General features: G+C 41.8%; 1 protein-coding gene across 3 annotated transcripts in view; it reads left to right on the top strand.

Annotated features, from left to right (window-relative positions):
* Positions 1-18,895, top strand: part of ENPP2 (ectonucleotide pyrophosphatase/phosphodiesterase 2) — a 71,307-nt gene that overhangs the window by 37,279 nt on the left and 15,133 nt on the right. For 2 of the 3 annotated variants that reach the window (XM_016207763.2, XM_016207765.2), the window contains 8 exons: positions 950-1,058; positions 3,892-4,017; positions 7,218-7,249; positions 7,943-8,070; positions 9,563-9,650; positions 9,797-9,884; positions 10,944-11,128; positions 13,866-13,917. In XM_016207763.2, coding sequence (XP_016063249.1) covers positions 950-1,058; positions 3,892-4,017; positions 7,218-7,249; positions 7,943-8,070; positions 9,563-9,650; positions 9,797-9,884; positions 10,944-11,128; positions 13,866-13,917 — 808 coding nt within the window. The remainder of the gene's footprint in view (positions 1-949; positions 1,059-3,891; positions 4,018-7,217; positions 7,250-7,942; positions 8,071-9,562; positions 9,651-9,796; positions 9,885-10,943; positions 11,129-13,865; positions 13,918-18,895) is intronic. The other variant, XM_016207764.2, reaches the window with a different exon arrangement.

The following is an 18,895-nucleotide window of genomic DNA, read 5'->3' as shown; positions in this document are numbered from 1 at the left end:
GGGTGTATGTGTGTAACTGTCATTAAATAGTAAAATTCATCTGAAGTACTGTCAAGTCTTTGTCTGATATTATGGTTCTTGAAAATCTTTCCATTGCAGAGATGAAAGGAAGGGGAGGTCCCTAGTATGTGGGAGCATTCATGCTGTTAGATGCTTCCATCTGAAGCAAGAAAATAAGAGATAGATTATGTTTCTTAGGCTTTGGAAATGTTCTTCAGAGAACTAAGTTTTTTTGTGCTTTTCTGTTAGGCTAAATAAGAAATCTTCTAGAACAAGATCAGTGATCCACTTCTGTTTTCTAAGACTCTTGTAGGTTCTTAATTTACTCAAAATCAGCTTAAAAGGGCTAAATAGATATGCAGAAGAGGTTCTTCTATTAAGCATCTATTATTCTCAGAAATTGACAGTCATTTGGAACATTAGGTGGATTGCACTGTGTTAATGATATTCTAATTTAGCATCCAGTGCAGGTTACCTTTAACCTCAGAATTGCTTTTCATTCACTTAGCCTCCATTTCTTGCTGTGGTTCAAAGCCTAAATCTTCTTGCTGTGGTTCAGTGCCTAATGCGACTTCACCTAGGGTACACGAGACTTAAACAGTCATCTGACTTTCTGCTCGCTCTCAAAATTCTTGGATTTAAAGAACATTGTTACATTTTAGAAAGGCCATCATCCCTAAAAAAAGAATTTCCCTTAATATTTCTTATATTTTGTACATCAAAGTATCTTGAAGGGATTGGATAAAGAGAGATTTTATACTTCTGAAAGAATACAAATAAAGTACGTAGACCAGATTTCCATCAAGAATGGCAGGCAAATCTCCCTAGACAAAGCTCTGCCTCTGGGCCCGAAGTTTTCTTTCCAGAATGTTCTAGGAGTAGAAGATCTATGAGAAACTGAAAGGAAAAAAAAAAATACTTGCAGGGACTAATTTCCCCCCTTTTCCAGATGACAAATCCTCTGAGGGAAATTGACAAAACAGTGGGACAATTAATGGACGGACTGAAACAACTGAAGCTGCATCGCTGTGTGAATGTCATCTTTGTTGGAGACCATGGTAAAACTCTTTCTTCTTTACTAATAGGTTAGATGCACAGATGATGTTTCTGATGGTGCTGGGGAAAGGAAGGAACCCTTTTCCTCAGAATCCCAGGTCACGTTCTTCACCTCTTTCCCCATTTCATCAGGGTGGGGAATGATATCAAGCCATGACTCAAACTAGGAGATGACCTGAGGTGACCCCAAGTTCATTTTGATCAAAACCAGGGACTTCCTGTATCTTTCTATTCTCTTTAGGAAAATTTGTTCTACAGAAACCCTTCTCTTATTAAAATGTTGCAGACGATTTGCTTGTTATATTAATATCTTCCTCCATGAATGTGACATATTGGCTGATAATACCCTGTCCCTGATAGCCACATCCACGAAAGGAGCCCATAGGGTTTAGGAGGCTAAAAAATAAATCCAAACATGATAAGGAGGCAGAGATTCTCGTCAAAGTGGCGTAGAAGTAAGATTATTTCCTTGCATCCACTGAGGGAATTCAAGACAAAACCCAGAGAACCCTGCTTTAGTAGAGAAGACAGTTGAAAGAGAGGAAGAAGTCATTTTTCTAAATCACTGTGTAAAGTAGAAAAATTCAATACCCCTTTTTTGAGGTGATCAAAAATGTCATAAATATTATATGATTATAGGAGTGGCTGGAGGGGGGTCATCAGAGAGCCTTCTTATTCACAAGTGCTCAGGCTGGGTTCAGGAGAGTAGCTCCTGCCTTCCAGGACTCTCACCTTGAAACAGTGACCCTTTAATAGGCTACACCTTTCTGGAAGAGGAACATTGGTTGACCCTTTGGTAGTTCTGTTAAGAATGAATGACAGGCAAATTTCCCTAGTCAAAGCTCTGCTCTGGGCCTGAAACTTTCTTTCCAGAATGTTCCAGATGATCTATGAGAAGGTTAAAAAAAAAAAATCAAAAATCTGTGGGACTGACTTGCTCTTTTGCAGGGGCTAAATGTGACCCTCTGCAAAATCATGCTCCACAAGTTTGATTTTTGTGGAGAGCCTCAAGTAGGACAGAGACTTTGGAGCATGGGACACATCTGATTCAACTGAAGTTGCCCGAGGTGTCAAGAGCATTTGGTTACATGTTGGAGCCAGATGTCTAAGAAGTAGATGGGTCCCAATGAGTAATGGTTCCCAATGGAACATTGTAAAGGCCCTGGATAGATTAAACCTTGTCTTGCCAGTGTGTAGGCTCCTGAGATGAGTAGATTGCTTTGGTTTTGGGAAGCCGCAGCATCTTACTTAAAAGGTAGTGTTCACTAGCGTTTCAGAGCCTGGGCTTTGGAATGAGTTTCACTGGTGTTCAACTTGCACTGAACCACTTAAGAGCTATTTTACTTAAACGATATGTGACTTCTCTCCAAGCCTCAGCCTCCTCATCTGTAGAATGGGAGCAGGAACACCACTTACATGGAATTAGTCTGGAGGGTGAAGGGTGATGATGTTACAGAAGCACTTTACATATGGTCTTCAAAAGCAAGAGAGATGGTTCACTATTATGGTGGCGTAGGTGACTTCCTAGAAATGTAACAAATGGAAGACCCATCCAGTCTTCCATTAGTATGTATTTGTAGACTTCCCCTTCTTGGGTTAACATTGTACTAGAACGTAGTAGCTGTTGATTGTTTTAATTTTTCTTCCTCAAAGTTGAAATGTTAAAAAAGCAAGATATAGAACCCTTGTGCTATATTGGGACATATTTTTCTCTCTCTTCATTTCAATTTGTTTATAAAACAAAAGGGTCTGGATCTGGGATGCCAGAAGGTGATAATTTGAATTTTACTAGGATCTGGGATGCCAGAAGGTGATAATTTGAATTTTACTAGATCCAGGCTACCCTAAGTTATAATTTTTTATTATAAAAACCTTAGGACATTCTTTATAGAATCACTTATTTTCTCCTCTTAGAGAACATGCATCTATTGGATTGTGCAAAACAATATATTAAACTTTTGAAGTTCCATGTCATCTCATAAATTCTGAAATGACACTAAAGATCTCTACCAGCTTCCATGGTCTATGACTCTAAGACTTGGGTTTATTTTTGTTTTTATTTATCTATTTTAAACATAGATCAAGAAATTTTCCTTGTCATGGCAGGAAACAAATCTTGGGTCCGGAGAGATATTTGTTGGTTAAAAAAATTCCCTACCTAGATCCTTCTTGTCTTCTAGTTGCTAGCTTTCAGTTTTGACTGATTACATTGTTTACAACTTGTGTTCAGTGTTATTTTGTTTTTCAGTGTTATTTTGTTCTTCAGTTTGGGTGGTCATCAGGGCTACATTTTTCTTTCTCATCTCTTGTTGCCAGTATTGTTTTGTCAGTAACATCCAAGGCCACCAGTGGAGACAGAGTGAGGACTGGTGATTATGTACTCAAGCCAGGAGATATATTAGAGAGAGAGGGTTGCAAAATGACATTTTGTAAAAGAGACTTGGAACCATATATTCCAGTTATTTACTCCACCCACAGCTGGGGGGAGAAAAAGAATAAGATCTTTTTCATAAGGACTGTGTAAATAGATTTTTTAAAAAAAGATTATGGTTACTTCCTTTGTCTTGCTGTTCTTGCTGAATGATTTAAAATGGTAATTGAGATGATGCATTTTTAACTATCTATCGCTGCAACGTAGTATTAAATCAAAGTCTGGTGCAAAGGTTATATAAAGAAGTATAAAAAAAATGTAAAGTCAATTAAGAAATTTCAGAAGAGAGAGATCCTTGCATGAAGCTGTTAAAAACTAAAGAGATGCCTGGATGTTATCTTTAGTGGCTGTGTTAAGATTTTAATTTTAAGATGGTCTGAAAGTCCTTTTTCCCCTCCCCATAGGAATGGAAGATGTCACATGCGACAGAACTGAGTTCTTGAGCAATTACCTGACTAATGTGGATGATATTACTTTGGTGCCTGGAACTCTAGGAAGAATTCGATCCAAACTTAGCAATAATGCTAAATGTAAGTCAATTCTTAAAATACTAAGTTATTAGAGTGGTAATATTGTAGACTAGGTAAGGGCTTGTTCTCTGAAGTTCATCGGAATACTTGGGAAAAGTCCTAGCTCTGTAACTTCTTGAATAAGTCATTTAAAATCTAAGCCTCAGTTTTGCATCTGAAAAATGGGAATGATAACAGCTACCGCCTGGGGCACTGTGAAAATGAATCTACGTGTATTGCTTCGAGTGGTTCCTGGCACATGAGAGCACTGTATAAATATTTGCTCTTGTTTTTATCATGTAGAAATACACTTCATTTGAGGAATGTGCATAAACCATAAACTTCTTTTTACAAGAAAACGTTTCAATAAGAGGTTCAGGCTCGCTCTTTAGCTGAAGCTGAGCCCATGACAGGATTAGGAGAACCACACTCAGACCCTGAACATTCCTACAAGTCCAGTTGAAGGGGACTCTTCATCTTAATAAAAGCGATTGACCAAACCCAAGAGGAGAAACTATTATGCCCTTGGGAAGTGCTAGCTGCTTTGAAAGATTTGAAATAAACAGGAATAATCTTATCACTTATGTTCTGCACATTCAAGTTCTGAGATACCACAGATAAGAACTTTAATTTATGGACTAAGATGTTTTAGGTGCTGCCCATCTAGCTGTCGAGAAGTCCAAAATTTTATTGGAGACATGCTGCGTTTGGGGGGAAAATGCTATTAGAGCTTTTAGCCTTGGGGTTTAGAAACCATTGGCACCAAGCGTAAAGCTTTGGAAAATTAAGTTTTTCCCAAACTACGATCTTGAGTCAACACAAACGGGAACTGTTCCAAGGTCAGCTCCAGGCAGTCTTGTGAAATCAACAAAACATCAGTGTTCCTGCCTCCCCTTTTTAATGTCCTTTCTGTCCTCCGTTTCCCCCTTCTCTGCTCCCTGGACATGGGCAGGCCCGCTCCAGAGACAGGGTACAAGTCACTGGGGTACCCCTTGAGTTAGCATTTGCATTTTAGCACTTATGCACGGAAGCTTTTATGTCTTTTGAAAGGTATCTCGGACCTCAGTAAATATAAAGGAGAGGTTGTTTTGTACATGTGATTTCATTTTATGAGAGACATTAGAGTGGTGGTTAAGAGCACAGACAAATGGTGACAGGATGTCTGGGCTCCAAGGCCTGCTGTGCCAGGTGCTCCCTGTGACCTCAGGAGGGCTGCTTAAACCCTCTCTGCCTCAGTTTCCGCATCTGTAAGGATTGTTGGGAAGAGTAAAGGAAAGATTACGTATCGCTTAGGCTGGTGTTTGGCATGTCTCGGCGGCATCACTCTTTAGCTAAGTTTATGCACCAGCTTATTTAATCCTCCCCATAGCCCTGTGCGGTAAGTATTATTTGTCTCCTTTTACACACAGTAGAAATCAAGGCTCAGAGAGAGGTGAAGAAACAGGCTCAGAGCATGGCAGCTAGTAGATGGCAGAGCTAAGATTTAAACCCAGATTCTCCGGTTCTTAACCCCTCCCCTGTGCCCGGGGCCTCTTCTGCTCACACGCGGGAGAGCTGTTAGCGCGGGAGGGCCAGCCACTTCGGAACTGAGGGATCGGCGTCCCAAGCATGGCCTCGGGCCTCTGTTACTTCCATGCTTCGTTATCGAAGAACAGGAACTTCCTCGGGTCCTGCTGAGGACCGTGGTTCATGAGGCCACAGAGTTCAGAGGTTCGGAGCCTGGCTTGCTCGGCCAGCGCCAGGGCCGGGCGTGTAAGCCCCTGCGCCTTCTCAGTGCCGCGGGCTGAGTGCGGATTCCGGCACGTACCTGCAGGGTTGCTATGAACCGCCAGAGAGAAAGTCCTGCAAAGTCTTACAGACAGAGTGCACGTGCCCTGGGCACAATCTGGGTTAACCGTTACTTCTACCGTCACTACAGGCACGTGCTGCTTAGCAACAGGGATATGTCCTGAGAAAGCCACTGTTAGGCGATTTTGTCGTTTGCAGCCACCGTGGACTGCGCTTACACGGACCTAGATGGGACAGCCTGCTGCACTCCTGGGCACGGGGTAGACCACCATCGTAATGCGGTCCATCGTTGACTGCAACATTGTTAGACGGATGTCACTGTACTTATTTGCTTTCCATGAAAATATGCAAGTAAAGTTTAACCCAATCTATGTAGAATGGAATCCACATTTAAAAGCTTTGGATTTCATAGCTTTAGAACTAAGATTCTGAAAATTGTCTTTGAATTATATGTGTTTATACCAAAAGGCAGACTTATTCATGCATTTTCAACAAATGTTTATTTATAGTTATTAATAAATGTTTACTGAGTGCCTATTATGCACAGACCCTCGGGAAGTGGCAGGAAAGGACACAGACATGACCTGTTCCAGTGATGTTTATGTCCCAGGGAGGGCTGCGTCGTGACAGTTGGTATCTCTCCTGAACTCCGCTTCCCTTTTCTGCTGATTCTATAATAACACACTAAGGCAAATTTTTTGAAAACAAAACAAAGTCCAACCAACCTACAATCTCCTCTTTCTCCCCACCCCCTCCAAAAGGGGACCTTCAGATAATATAATCTTGTCCACAGTTTATACACAGCCATCATTTACATAGTTTTGCTTTTAGCTAGTTCAGGGTATTGACTAAAATATCCTTTGTTTGCTGGTAGTGAAAATAAAGGAGGTGCATCCATGTGTGTGTCTGTGGAGACATGATATTACTGAGGAGACAAAACTCCCTTTAGAAAGCAGAACTCAGTGCGCTAGACATTCATCTTGAAGGGGATGATAACTTGTTTCAAAGATCTGCAGATAAATAGGAAGTCACATTAAAAGCCCCAAAATGCCCAGTTTAGTTCCTGATGTTAAATTACAAATAAACTAAGTCCAGGCTCCAGAGGGACCATTTTGGACCATTTGGGGGGAACTTAAAGAAGCAATTCAGTCAGCCTTATCTCGGTGCTCTGGAAGGAGGAATTCCCTCCCAGAAGCGAGACCCAGACCCAGCAGGGAAATTCACTGTACGAATTGTGCCACTTATTTAACTGCTTTTCACTTACTGAACTATTAAAATACCTGCACATAATTTAAATACATTTTAAACAAAACGCTAAAGTGATGGCCCTTCTGGGGGTGTGGGGGAGGAGAATTGAGTCTCTTGATGCCAAAGTGATTTCTCTCATTGATGGTTGTCATCTCTTTTGAAATGTTTCTCCTCTCTTTGAACAGATGACCCTAAAGCCATTATTGCTAATCTCACGGTGAGTACTGCAAGTCACCAGGCCTCTGACCTTGGAGCAGCTTCCACATGCTCATCTCCTGTGCTCGCCTGCCCTGTGGGGCGGGAGGAACCTTTTCCCCATTGCCCTGCATCCTGTGTATTTGTTCTCCTTAGAGCTTTCAAAACTTCTGGCCTGTAGATAGCTGCAGGCTCCCTAATGGTCTTGGCAATGATACAAGCTGACGATATTTGATCTTTCCATTAGTACTGAAAAGTATTCGTTCAAGATTAAACAAATCCTTACTCTCTCTGAACCAGATCTGCCCACCACCGGTCCCCCCACTCCCCCACCCAGGACAGAGACCTTAAAAGCACATGAGGATGTAGTCACACGGCCGGACATGGGTCTTCCTCCCTTTCCTTCCTGCCTCCTGCCCCTTGATCGAAGCTGTTGGGAAAGGCCTTGGGGCTTGAATTGCTCTTAGTGAACCAGGAATGTATCTTAAAAATTCCTCACTCCCCTCTGATAACCTTCCATCTCCAAAGTTATCTACTCCTCTTCGAGCCTATTTGTTTTCAGTTTATATTATTTGATAGGGGGTAACAAATTCCATTTATTCGCTAACCACCTTTTCTTTGGCTTAAAACTTCCTTCAATTATCTAGAGAGAGACTATCTAAGTCTTTTTCTTGAACACACTCCATCTAAAGACCAATTTTCATTTACATTTCAGTGTAAAAAACCCGATCAGCACTTTAAGCCGTACATGAAGCAGCACCTCCCCAAGCGTTTGCATTATGCCAACAACAGAAGAATTGAGGACATCCATTTATTGGTGGACCGCAGGTGGCATGTTGCAAGGTAACCTGGGGTTGGCTGGCCCAGTTTCTGATCTTCATCACCAGCTCTTTGGCAACTGGAGTGCCTATAAGGTCCTCGGCCATCATAAGACAAAATCTCAGTTGGAAATCTAACCCTTTCCAAAGCTTTGCTATGCTAGGCAAACACTGCTGAGACAATACATTTCTATTTTCTGGGTCTCGGCATCTCGGTGCCTCTCTCTTTTTCAGTTTTTGAATTTACATTCTAGCCTCTATTCTTTTTAAAAAATATATCTTTATTGCCCAGCCGGGCATGGCTCAACGGTTGAGCGTTGACCTAGGATCCAGGCAATCAGGGTTCGATTCCCGGTCAGGGCACATGCCCGGATTGCAGGCTGCAGCCGATCAATGACTCTCTTGTCGTTGATGTTTCTATCTCTTTCTCTCCCTCTCCTTTCCTCTCTCTGATATATCTTTATTGATTTCAGAGAGCGGAAAGGAGAGGGAGAGAGAGATAGAAACATCAATGATGAGTCATTGATCAGCTGCCTCCTGCAAGCCCCCCACTGGGCATGTGCCCTGACCAGGAATCGAACCACTATCTCCTGGATCCTAAGCCAGCGCTCAATGGCTGAGCCATTGTCGCATGCACCAAAGGGTTGGTTGCTGGTTCCATTCCCTGTCAGGGCACGTATCTTAGTTGCGGGTACCATCCCTGATAGGGGGCTGGCAGTAGACTCCCGATTAATGTTTCACTCTCACATCAATGTTTTTCTCTCTCTCCCTCTCCCTTCCTCTGTCTCTAAAAAAATCAATAAAAATATTTTTTAAAAATGAAAGTATTTTGGAGAAGCGCTACATGACACTTAAGCAAAAGGTGTCTTCTTGTCACAAAGAAGGTCAAATGATTTTGATGTATAGAGAGTGATGTTTCCATTTTCCATTTCTATATTGAGATAATCTAGGAAAGGCTGGGCTTTTGTTAGATATGTCACTATTTTAAGTTTACCACTGTTATACTCTTTAGTTGTATTGTATCATAGATAAAGTTGTATGCAAACATTTTTATAGAAACAGATCTTCATTCATTGATTAAACATCACCTATTTAAAAAGTGCCTACCGTGTGTTTGGCATTGAGCCTAGAGAAGGGTATAGAGAAGTGAGCTGGCAAACATGGCCCTGGAGTGGAAAATCTTGCTCCCCCTGAGCTGAAGCACATAGTCAGGCAGAACGTTGCCCGTGACAGGTACTTTGCTCCGTCCAAGCACAAGGTACAAGGAGAGCACCACAACTTCTGTTCAGAGGTCCCCGTTTGTCCCGGGCTGACTGTCAAAGGAAAGGCACCCAGGAGAAACATCATCCTCATGAACAGCATCCTCATTTCATCACCACAGGAATGATGCAATTAAAATAGAGATGAATATGCTTGTAAAAATCTCTTCTCAGAGATTCTTTGAGCATGGAACTTGTTTTTTTATCAGAGTGATTTCATGTGAAATCCTGACTGATTATACAATTGTCTTGATGTAGGAAACCTTTGGATGTTTATAAGAAACCATCGGGAAAATGTTTTTTCCAGGGAGACCATGGATTTGATAACAAGGTCAACAGCATGCAGGTATGAGTGCAGAACTGGGAATTGAAAATGCGTTTTAGTGGTTCTCAGGAGGGATGGGGAATGGAGGCGCGAGTGAAGGTGCACGGTATTCATAAGTCCTGGATATTAGCAATGTCTAATTGCTCTTCTTTTCTTATCTTTGGAAGACTGTTTTTGTAGGTTATGGCCCAACATTTAAGTACAAGACTAAAGTGCCTCCATTTGAAAACATTGAACTTTACAATGTTATGTGTGGTAAGTCACTTACTATTAATCAAAACCAATGACACGATCTTGAGTTAACATATGAACTTCCTCAATGTCAGAGAAAGAAATGAGGTGTCTTTTTTCTGGGACCGCCTCGCCCCCCTGCAAAATTAATATTGTAACTTGCCCATTGGTTCGAAGGACAGAGTGCCATTCCCTACTATGGCTCCTTTGTCGCCCTCTGCCAGGTGACTAATGAGGGGTTTCCGTCATGTTGCTGTTGGCAGCCTTTGGCTGATCCAACATAGCATTACAGTCTGACACGGCCGGTCAGAGACCTGGTGGAGCAAGAGCTCCGCACAGAGCTTTCTCCCGCCTCCATCTATCGTATTGCAGCTCAGTTAAAATTTTGCCAGCTTGCATCCTGGCCAGCTATTTATGTGCTCCTAATTATTTTTCTTCCTTGAACTTCTAGTTGCTGCATGAGGACAACTTTTCCTATTTAGTAAGGGAGTGTCAGTCTGGTGGTTAAAGGGGGAGTCTGAAAGTCGGGTCTCCTGGGTTCTTTTCCCATCTTGGCTGCTGGCTCTCCCCTGCCCTGCCTCTCTGCTTAGGCAAGTCACTGTGTGCCCGCTTGGCAACCATTCCCTTGCAATGAAATCAGCCTGTTCATTTCACAGTGGCACTTCAAGGCGTAGGGCCAAAGCCCTCTCTTGTCCCCGTACTTCTGCGGAGTGCATGAGAGGGCAGGCCAGAGGTTAGGTATTGATTATAAGACTCATTTCAAAATTTGGGTTGCAAAGTTTCACAGAGATGCAGAAAGGCATGACACTGATAGTCTTTGGGTTCCTTCACTTTTCTTTTTGAGAATGCCTGTCTATGACCAAGCAATGAAGATGCTGTTTCAGAAAGCTGTGGCAAGACCTGTCGGGCTAGAATGGTTCAGGGAGTAAGAATGGAGTGTCTATTGTCTAAATTTGGTTTTTTCCAATTCTGACTTGTGTTCAGGGTTTTCGGACCGTTGGAAGGGGAATGGTTTTGGCTCCCGCCATATCTCATCAAAAAATATTTACATAGCACGTGGCTTCTTTTCTTTCTTCTCATCAGATCTCCTGGGATTGAAGCCGGCTCCTAACAATGGGACCCATGGAAGTCTGAATCATCTCCTGCGCACTAACACCTTCAGGCCGACCATTCCAGAGGAAGTCGCCAGGCCCAGCTACCCAGGGATTATGTACCTTCAGTCTGATTTTGACCTGGGCTGCACCTGTGATGATAAGGTAGAGCCAAAGGTAGCAGTACTCTTTATGTTTATCATGGAGAGAGGAGGCGGTTGGGCATACGGCAGTGCTGTCCACTAGAACTTTCTGTGATATGTAAATGACACACATCTGTGCTGTCCATAATGGGAGCCACTGGCCAGATGTGGCTTTTGAGCACTTAGAACTAAATTTTTAATTTAATTTAATTATTTATGTTGAAAGAGCCATGCTTGGCTTGTGGCCACCATATTGGACCGTATTTCTATACCAGCATATGTATAAAAAGCAAAGGGCAAAAAGTAGAATTTATGAGGCTATTTTGTGGGTTCAGAATACCCAACCAAAGACTTTTTCTTTTTTTCAACCTGGATCATGTGTCTATCAGTCATGTCCCAATAGGAAACAGATGGCCCATGCAGAAGAGGTTTGAAAGAGAGTTTACGGGGATTGTTTCTATCATGTTTAATGAGAGGAATATTAATAAAGGTTGAGTAGGGTAGAGGGATGTCTTTGGGGGATAGTGAAGCACCCTGGGGCTAACAGGGGACCAGCCCTAGGCCTGAACAATTAAGCAGGGGAGCAGTCACGAGAACATGGAGAGAGAGCTATGTAGGGCGGAACTATGGAATTAGGTTGATAGGTGCAGCCAACACACTATAACCTTGCAGGGAGCAGGCTGGGGGAATTAATAGCCCCCGTTGTCTTTCCTTTAATCACCTGCTGGTGCCTCCTATTGGTGAAGCCCAGCTAAAAGCCAGAGAGCAAGCTTTCTCTTTTGATGCTATTCTGAGACATCAGTTTCTCAGGGCACAGAGCAGAGAAGGGAAGGGTACAACATGGATGGGGTGGGGTGGGGGTGCAAATAGAGCCTACCCAGCACATTGTGTTTGGACAGTTTTGAATACCAAAGTACTAGTGTTAAGCAATAGTTTGCTGAAATTTATATAGATCGAAGGCCTTTATAGTTGCCAATCAGTGCTTCTGACAGCAAGAAACTACGGTGTTACCACACTGAGTTCATGTGATTCCAACACAAAGCAAAGAAATGTTAGTTTTGCATGTGTGGTTTTATTATGGATAAACCTGTGATCTTTCTGTTATACATCGAAGAAATGTAAAATAGTTCTTCTAGGTATCCCATCCCATCCCTTGCCATTTGCCACCTTCCAGAATTCCTACGGGCTTGGGAGCCCCAGCTTGGGATCTCACCCCTGGAGGAATTAATCCAATTTTCCCTTCATCCCTCACCTTACTTTTGCTCCTGATAAGAACCAATGAGGATAATTGCTCTCAGACCTCAGCTGGAGAAGCTGCATTGCCAAAATCAACAGGAAGTGGTTTCTGGAGTCCAAATATAAGTTTGGAGGAATCTATTAGTTGTATCTTGCTCTCCGAATTACCTTTCTTTTAGAGAATAAGAAATATTTTGGATATGTTATTTTAAGCTATATCGGAGGCGTAAAGGATCGTCTTTATTTTGTCTATGGATTTCCTCCAAAGACTACCTTCTTTTTCATAAAAAACAACAGACATATTGGAAAGGCATAGAGATTAATAAAATGACTACCTCAATACACACATCATGAGAAAGAAAGTATTACAGATTCAGTGGAAGCTCCATGTGTACCCTCCTTCCCCCAATCTCACTTCCTTCCTATTCCAAAGGTAACTAGTATCCTAAATATAGTGTATAATTTTATGAAAGTCTCTATACTTTTACTCTAACACATGTATCTCTTAACGGATATATTAATTAATCTTTAGTATAGTTCCCTAAAATAACCTATAGTATAGTTTTGCATATTATAATTTTTATGTAAGTGCTATTAAACTATATGTGTCCTGAAATTATTTTGTTTATCATGTTTTTTGAGATTTATGAATGTTAATACATAAGTTTTAGCTCATTCACTTTTACTTTTATTATTATTTTAAAAATATTTTTATTGATTTTGAGAGAGAGAGGAAGGGGGAGAGAGAGAGAAACATGGATGTGAGAGAGAAACACCAATCGGCTGCCTCCTGCATAACTCCCACTGGGGATCAAGCCCACAACCCAGGCATGTGCCCTGACTGGGAATCTAACTGGCAACCTTTCTATGAACTGAGCCACATCGGCTAGGGCTCACTTTTACTTTTAATAGTTAATATTTAATTGAAAAAATATGTCATAATGATTTTGTTCGTTTTCCTATTTGAGAACATTTGGTAATTTCCAATGATTAGCTCCTCCAACAATGTTGCAATAGACATGATTGCAAATGTCTTCTTGTACACATATGCTAGATAGTCTCAGATATATAGTGAAGGGTAGAGTTGCTGAGCCATTACTTTTCAGAACTGCTGAGTCATTACCTTTTCAGCGATGGAAAAAGCAATTTCATAAATTAGCTCAGGAATCACTTTAATGTACCTAGGGATTCATCTGAAACATTAAGGTACCTTTTGAATTAATTTACATATCTGTGCCCAAATACTCATCACTACCGGCATGGGAGGTTGGTACCTCGATTATGCGGTTTAGGAAAAGGAAAATCAAAGTCATGGAGAGATTAAAGAAGGTGCCATGACCATAGAACTATTAGAAAGGGGATGTCAATTTGAGAGAAAATTGTAATTCCTCTACTGAGTTTATAATACTGATGGCATTTAGGATCTTGTTTTGAATTCAGCAGGCTACTAAGTAAAGACAAGGTTACAGGAAAGGAAGAATATTTCTGATTTGCATTTTTCTTCTCTTTTCTCTTTCTGGTTTTCACACACGAAGAACAAACTGGAAGAGCTCAACAAACGCCTTCATGTAAAAGGATCCACGGAAGGTAAGGGGTTGATGGAAAAAGCAATCAGATAAGCTTTGTTTTTCAGTTTTCGAAAATTGAAGAGACTTATTTATTTCATAGTGTAAGCACGATATATTTTAAAATTCAAATTTGGATGGCAAAATGACTTCCATATCCATCTGGCAAAGGGTATTGGTTTAGTCTATGTACACAGATGCCAGCTGGGTAATTGAAAAATTCCATTAGATTTTTTCTTCTTCTTCAGTAACTTTTAAGCCCTTTAATAAGCAAACATACAATTGTGTAGCTGATGGGTCATAAGTTAAGGCGCTGATGGGAACTTCTATGAAGGGACTGAAAGTCACAATTACAAATGACAGCCGCTGGCACCTGTGCTGTAGCTCACACGGAGGGGCAAGTGTGGGTGTTGCGGCGGGGAGAGGGACAGGAGGGGCCGAGTCAGGGCTCCCTTTTCATGCGAGGATCATCTGGAGCCTCAGCTTATCCTCCTGTTACGTACAGTGATAACATGCATGTATTAGTCAATTCTTGCAAGCTTGTGAGAAAACAATAATCTCAGTGATTTATACCCAGAAAGCTGCATTTCTCGCTCACATGCCAGTATGCTGACTGCGGGCTCCGCGTGCTCTGCCTCGTGTGTGCTCGTGGTTCTGGGCCCCTGGCTGGCACATGCCCTTTTCATGGCAGAGGGAAGGGGGTACGGCGGGACCATGTAATGGGTCTCAGGCTTCTGCTTTTATGAGGTGTTTGTTAGCTTCACAGTTAGTTCACTGATGAAAGCAGGGTACATGAAGAAGCACGTTCTTTTGATGGGGACCTTGTCCTGTAAGTCACGTGGCAATGGGTGGAAGCAATAATTAAGGACAATAACGCGTCTACCCCACAAGCTCTTTCATCTGGTTTTGAAATTCCAGGAAATTAGAAGAAACCAGAAGAGGAGGGACATGCTCCTATGCAGTTTATTGCAGTGGATGGGAGAGTATCTTGTATCAGCGAGGGAATGACTAAAAGTCTATAAAAAGGAAACAGAACCCGAGCACAGCAGCCCCGAGTCGCGCAGTAAAGATGCACACAGTCAGTTTCTCCTGAGAGCAGTGCTTAGGTTATTAGCTGACATGTGGTTCCGTTTATCACATGTGCTGCTTCCAATCTGATTAAGTAAAGGTTAAGGAAACCAATAGAAGATTTTATTTAGTTATTTTCCCTCTTTATAAAGATCTTCATCTTATTTCCTCTTTCCTTTCTGCATCACCATAGCCCCCCTTCTTCTTTGATCATAGAACCCACAGACTCTTTGACATATAATTGGACGAACACAGCTTTGAAGATAGGGCTTGGTTGGTGGAAGGGACGCAGATCCTTCACACACTCTAGAAGGGATTTGAAATGTTTATCATCTAACCTCTCGTGGACTGCAGTGGCATTATAATTAGAAATATTGGGATGCGGCCAGGGTCCAGGCGAAGCTCATGATTTGTGCTTTTCAAATATACCGTCACCAAGGCGGAGAAATAATGCTGAGATGTTTCTCTTCTAAAATCACTAATGAAACGGAGTTAGGATAACTTTAAATTGACTCCCATGTGTTTGCTGACTCAAGCTCTGGCTCTTCCTGACACTAAAACATTTCCATCTGGGAGAAAAAAAAATCTGCATTTAGTTTGTTGGTGGCAGTGTGCTCATGTGACAAAACCAGTCCCATAGTTCAGCATAAACAGTAGCCTCAAACTTCTGAGCATGAAAACAAGAGACATGTCTTCTAGGTGAGTCATTGCCTTTCAGAGCTGGAGGACTATCCTTAGTGACCTCACCTGTCCACCGCTCTGCTCAGAGGTGAGCCTAAGTGTCTTAATTCAAGACGATTTTCCATCACTGAAGCCTCACATGTACATACTTTCATGGAAATGGGCCCTCATGGGCATTTGTTAAGTTCTCACCCTGGGCTGGGAACTGATTCCTCTGAAAAGTCTGGTTCTGTCAGCTGTGTCTCCAATAGTTTCCTAGGAATGACTTCCTATTGGTGCCAGGAAATATCAGGGGAGGATCCTGGTGGCACATCTCCTTTGTCTGTTCACAGTCCATTGGGATAGCCTTTAATGATACAAGAGAGACCTTAAAACTATTACATGCAATAAAAATAATTATATTTCCTTGTCTTACTATGTACAAAGCATTTCCTTGTTTAGTGTGTGGAATGCTTATAAGCCTCGGGAGTCTCTCTCCTGTCTCTTTCTGTCTCTCTGTCTCTCCGTCTTTGTCTGCCTCCTTAAGGATGCTACCTCCATCATTTCTTCAGCTGCAAAGTGACATTTTTATGATCAGAGTCCTTTCAGATCTTCATGGTGTTTCCTGGGTCCTAAATCTAGTCTCCCACCTGGAGTATTCAATATCTGCTTCCTGGAGTAGAACCTCATGAATTCAAGCCAGTGTGTGTGTGAGTGCACACGTGCGTGTTAGGAGTAATTGCTTCCCCCTTCTGTATATCTCTGAATATATATTGAAACTTTTAGGCATTTTTCAGACCTTGAGTTCTATACAAATGTAAAGTTTTATTATTTTTACTCCTAGTTTTTTTTAAACACACCTGTAGGTAGCTGATTTTTTTTTTTTTTTTCCCAGAATAAACTACATGCTATGCATGTTCCTTTTGTAACATTCATATGTGGCTATTTTAATGCCATATGCTGCCATAAAAACACTCATACATCTATACAAAACACACGTGTAAAAGCTGTACATAACAGTAATGAAACAACCCAGGAACTGTGTTTGAGGTAACAGAAGAAAATTGTAGTAAATTAACCCTAGGCAATATTTTGCCCTACGTATTTCGCTATAGATATTTAAACTGGTATAGAATCAAGTCCTTTACTAAAAATGAAGAGGAAGAATACATAATCTTCAAAAACAGTGGTCCAAAGGGCTTGCTAAAGCGGTAATATTCCTAGGTATGTGGTGAATTCTGGATCTTAATTGCATGACTTGCTGTTTCTGAATCACATGTACTTAATGTCTTGGCAAACTTACTTTGCAACGAAAACTCACTTCTTTGAGACATTGACTCAGCGGATGAATGGACAACACCCCAGTGAACTGTGAGACCCTGGGAGGTTAAGTTATGGAATCACAGAGCTATTAGGAGCTGAGATGAGTTTTAACCCTTGGTCTATTGACACTAAAGGCCCTGTACTGTCTTGTGAAAAATCTTTCTTATTCTGAGGGTTGGACAGAGACTGTGGCAAAAGAGCGTCTCCATGCAGATAAGAGTTTGGAAGTGGTTTCTGAACTCCTAGATGCTGTGATACACTTTGCTGGCCTCAGTAAGGTCTCAGAGGGCATGACTCAGGCACAGCGTGTGCTCAGGCGCAGCCCACCCTTCATTGCAGCTTGCCCTCCACTAGGATAAGCCAGCAGTCCCTATCCATTTGAGACGGCTCAAATGCCAGCGAGAAGAGTAATGGGCCAGGAGGGTGGAGACCGAGACTCTGGGTGCTGCTGTGGAGCCGAATTACCTTCCGCAAATCATGAATCTCCAGGGCTTTCTCAGTAAAGTGGAGATATTCATCTGCTTAGTCTATCTCTTGGGGTTATATTTGGCAGGTCATATTAGAAATCTAATTCTTTATAGTCATAAAGAACAGTAGTTTCAAAGGCTAAAACAAGCCTTCAACAAGTATTTACCAAGGAGATATTTATCCAACAAGTATTTACCAAGAAGTATGTGCTTGATATTATAGGGGGTGGAGAGGCAATGAACAAACAAAAAAACAAACAAAAAAAATTCTTGTTCTTATGAGATTTAGCCAGTTGATGAATTACCATGTAGTGTTTTAAAGGCTGAGGTAAGAAAGAAAGGGCACAAGTAGATGCATTGACTCTAATCCCAGGGGAGGCTGACCTGGTAGGAAGTGATAGGAGGCACTTGTAAGGCGAAGGAGGTAGGAAAAAGGAAGATTCTGGGCAGAGATTTTGTGGTAAAACGTAAAAGTACATTATTGTGGGAAGGAATGTTTGAAAAAAACAAAAAGGAAAGATTTTCATGTGCCTCTCAAATCAGCCAGCTAATCTGTGGGACTGAAGCAGGACGCTGAGGAGGGAGAAGACACACAAAGTCTAGATGGCCAAGTTTTGGAAGACAAGGAAATGACTCGGGGCAAGTCTGCACCACTTAAAAAGACTTGACTTACAGCATTTGCCAAGTGTGGTATCTGAGGGAGAATCTTGGCATGTACCCAAAATGCCAGAGACTGTTGTAAACAGGGAACTGGGGTGTGGCCTGAAGGCTCTGCCTGGAATTCCGTGGAGTAGGGACCTAACGGGAAGATACGGACTGCGCTAGATCCATGTCAAGAAGTCACGACAAACATGTTTCCAAAGCAGAGGCTCTCAGGCTTGTCTCCAGGTGGCTGGTCTCAAGGGGAAGAGTTTATGTGTCCATAGACTGAGATTCAGGCATGCTCTCTATGGGTCAAGTTAGGGACGTTAGCTAAACAGAAAGGCAATGGGTGGCTTGCCCAAGATGTCACAAAGAGCAGCAGAGTCAGGCTGTGACCAAGAGTCTGTGCTTCTTTGATACTCTGATAAACTGGAAAAGGAAAGTCTAAATTTTGATTCTGGATTTTAAAGTTCATGTTTCTTACTGTAAAGATTATTTTACCTCTTTCTTAGCTGAAACAATTTTGCTTCAGGAAGACTCAAGTAAATTCTTTGGGTCCGTTGGGGACCTTGGTTGGATTTTAGAAAACTGTTGAAACCACTACATTGTTTTTTCTTCCTGTCATATTTGCCCAGTAAACAATTGAGAAAAAATTAGTCCCTATGATATATCTGTGCTTCAGCTGTGTGCCGAACACTGCAGTTATGCATAGCTTGGAAGTGCACATTTCTGAAGAAAATTAAGTCTTTACATGCAGAGCAGAAGAGATGGAGAAGCTTAACTGGGGAAACCTTTCAGGAGAAAGTGGATCTTAAGATGCCTCTTCCCCTTCTATCCCCT

Source organism: Miniopterus natalensis, chromosome 16, assembly GCF_054644295.1.
Source record: "Miniopterus natalensis isolate mMinNat1 chromosome 16, mMinNat1.hap1, whole genome shotgun sequence".
NCBI lineage: Eukaryota > Metazoa > Chordata > Mammalia > Chiroptera > Miniopteridae > Miniopterus > Miniopterus natalensis.
Note: the sequence above shows the minus strand (reverse complement) of the source record. Positions and strands in the feature narration are given on the sequence as shown.